The sequence below is a fragment of the Coenobita brevimanus genome, chromosome 22, assembly GCF_032717465.1.
Source record: "Coenobita brevimanus isolate Jiangsu-jjx chromosome 22, ASM3271746v2, whole genome shotgun sequence".
NCBI lineage: Eukaryota > Metazoa > Arthropoda > Malacostraca > Decapoda > Coenobitidae > Coenobita > Coenobita brevimanus.
Window position 1 is genome coordinate 6,841,241 of NC_136975.1, and position 2,199 is coordinate 6,843,439.

General features: G+C 45.3%; 1 protein-coding gene across 1 annotated transcript; it reads right to left on the reverse strand.

Moving 5' to 3' along the window:
* Window positions 1–334: 334 nt before the first annotated feature.
* Window positions 335–1,443, reverse strand: LOC145392512 (uncharacterized). The gene is made up of 2 exons (XM_080266905.1): window positions 1,381–1,443; window positions 335–1,094 (listed from the first exon to the last, which is right to left on the reverse strand). The coding sequence occupies exons 1-2, from the start codon at window positions 1,390–1,392 to the stop codon at window positions 366–368; spliced, it is 741 nt and encodes a 246-aa protein (XP_080123031.1). The 5' UTR covers window positions 1,393–1,443; the 3' UTR covers window positions 335–365.
* Window positions 1,444–2,199: the final 756 nt, after the last annotated feature.

A 2,199-nucleotide genomic window follows, 5' to 3' on the forward strand; every position in this document is an offset into this window, starting at 1 on the left:
TTTTCGAATACGTTGCCATGTTTAGTATCAGAAGTACTAAAGAAGATTTTGTCAAGAGTTCAACTTCACAGCAACTGGAACATAATTATCAGCTTAATAGTTTAATGATGTCGGTCTGAAATCACGATTAACCAAATGCTTCACATTGTACAGCAGGCTACTTTTTATTTTTTTTAAACTGTCACTGAAAAACCGGTAGTTTTGGGATCAGAAATTAAAACGTTTATTCTGACATTGACCTTTATCTGGCAAGCTTTTAACATTTGTACATAATGAAAACAACAACTGCTCATAATATCACGGAAATGCGAAGTTCTTAAGGATGTCGAGACTAGAGGGCCGAAGAAGAAAATGTCTGGAATAGCTTAACCTGTCTTCTGCACCAAGTTACCGTCACTCATGACGTAGCCAGATGGGCCCTCCAGCAGGATGTACACACCAGCATGCTTGAACTGGATTTGCTGGCCATCCTCGGTGATCATGCCAGAGGGGCCAATCAGAGCGCCGCGCTTGACACGGTGCAGGTCGTCGGTCAGCTGAACGTTCTGGCCAGTCTTGGTCACAATGCCAGAGGGTCCGATAAGCACAATGTTGTGTGCGAAGTCGTGGCTGAAGAGGTCGGTGGTACCATCAGCTCTCAGGATGCCGGAATATCCAATGTTACCCTTCCGAGACACGTACCCGGCGCTACGCTTGGCACGAAAGTGGGCGTCATCAGTCAGCTGTAGGTTGTTTCCGTCCTTGGTGACGATACCGGAGGGTCCCACCAACACAATATTGTCAACCATGGCCTGGGAGAACTGAACGTTGTTGCCGTCTGGACGGACGATACCAGCGGGGCCCACAAGACCAAAGCGACCTACATAATGGGACACAGGCACCGGTGCAGGGGCTGGGACAGCTGAGTTAAGGGCAGCTTGTCCAGCAGTCAGCTGGAGATTTTTTCCAGACTTGGTCACAATGCCAGCTGGTCCAACAAGGGCGATGTCGTTGACAAAGTCGTGAGAAAACTGAGTGTTGACACCATCGGGACTGACGATCCCTGAAGGCCCAACCTGTGCGCTGACGCCGACGGCGAGCACACAGATGGCTGCCTGTAGGATGATGGAGATGACATTAGTTCTCAATACATGGATACCAAAAAAATTTTAACGTAAAAAAAAAAAAAAAAAGTACTCATTTTCTTATAAACTAAACCCAGCGTCAAGTACTTCACTCTCAACAAGAGCCCCAAAGCTATGAAAGTATTTGCAAATTTTAACACCGCAAAATAAATAGAACCACGAGTACAATAAGCTAACCAAGGCAATATCTGAACTTTTACACAAGACAATTTTTTTTATGATTGCTAGAAATCACACAGAGTAAATAGAACATTACCAAAAAATTCATGTCGTCTCAGCAGGGCAGGTCCCAGAACTCCACTTGAGGCTTCTGCGGCCCGGATGGTTGTGCCGACGAAGGGAAAGGGTCCTCCATATATACTCATCCTTCGAGGTGGATCACGTGACCTCTTCGTGTCCCATTGGCTAAAGGAGTTTGACGCATTTCCCTTCGCTATTGGCTGCCTGTAGCCGTAGTTATAAAGTTCCTTAAGCTTAAGCTGCGTATAAGAATGCTTGAATAGTCAATATGCGGTTGCCTTCACTCGTACAATTAAAGGATACGTCACAACAAATTTAGTTTCCATACTGAAATCAAGAAATATGAAATACAAAACGATCCGTGATTGTAGCTGGGTGTTATGGTGTCTTGTTTATCGTAGATTGGCAAAGATCCTTGATAAATACGATCCCCGGAGGCCCGTATGACAGTTGCTTCAGTGCAAGGTCGCCGCCTCCTCACAAGGTCTCCACGGGCGGCTCCTCCCTGCCCCTCCCACTTATGGGCCAACTCAGCATCTTCTCAGCTCTACTCTAGTTATGATATCTTCTTTGTCGACTCAACACACTCTAGACGTACCTTGGCGTTGATGTTTTCTTAGCCGACATGGAGCCTTCACAGATCTTCCGATTTATTATGTCTTAAACAGTAAATGAGTGGAAGCATGAATTAAAATTTATGTTGAAATCTTGTGCATCTCCACGGGCGGCTCAGCTCATCCACTCCCAGTTTTTGACCGACTCAGAATCCTCACATACGCACCTCATGTTTTTATTTTTTTGTTTGTAAATGAATGAGGACTCGAAGTAAAAATCC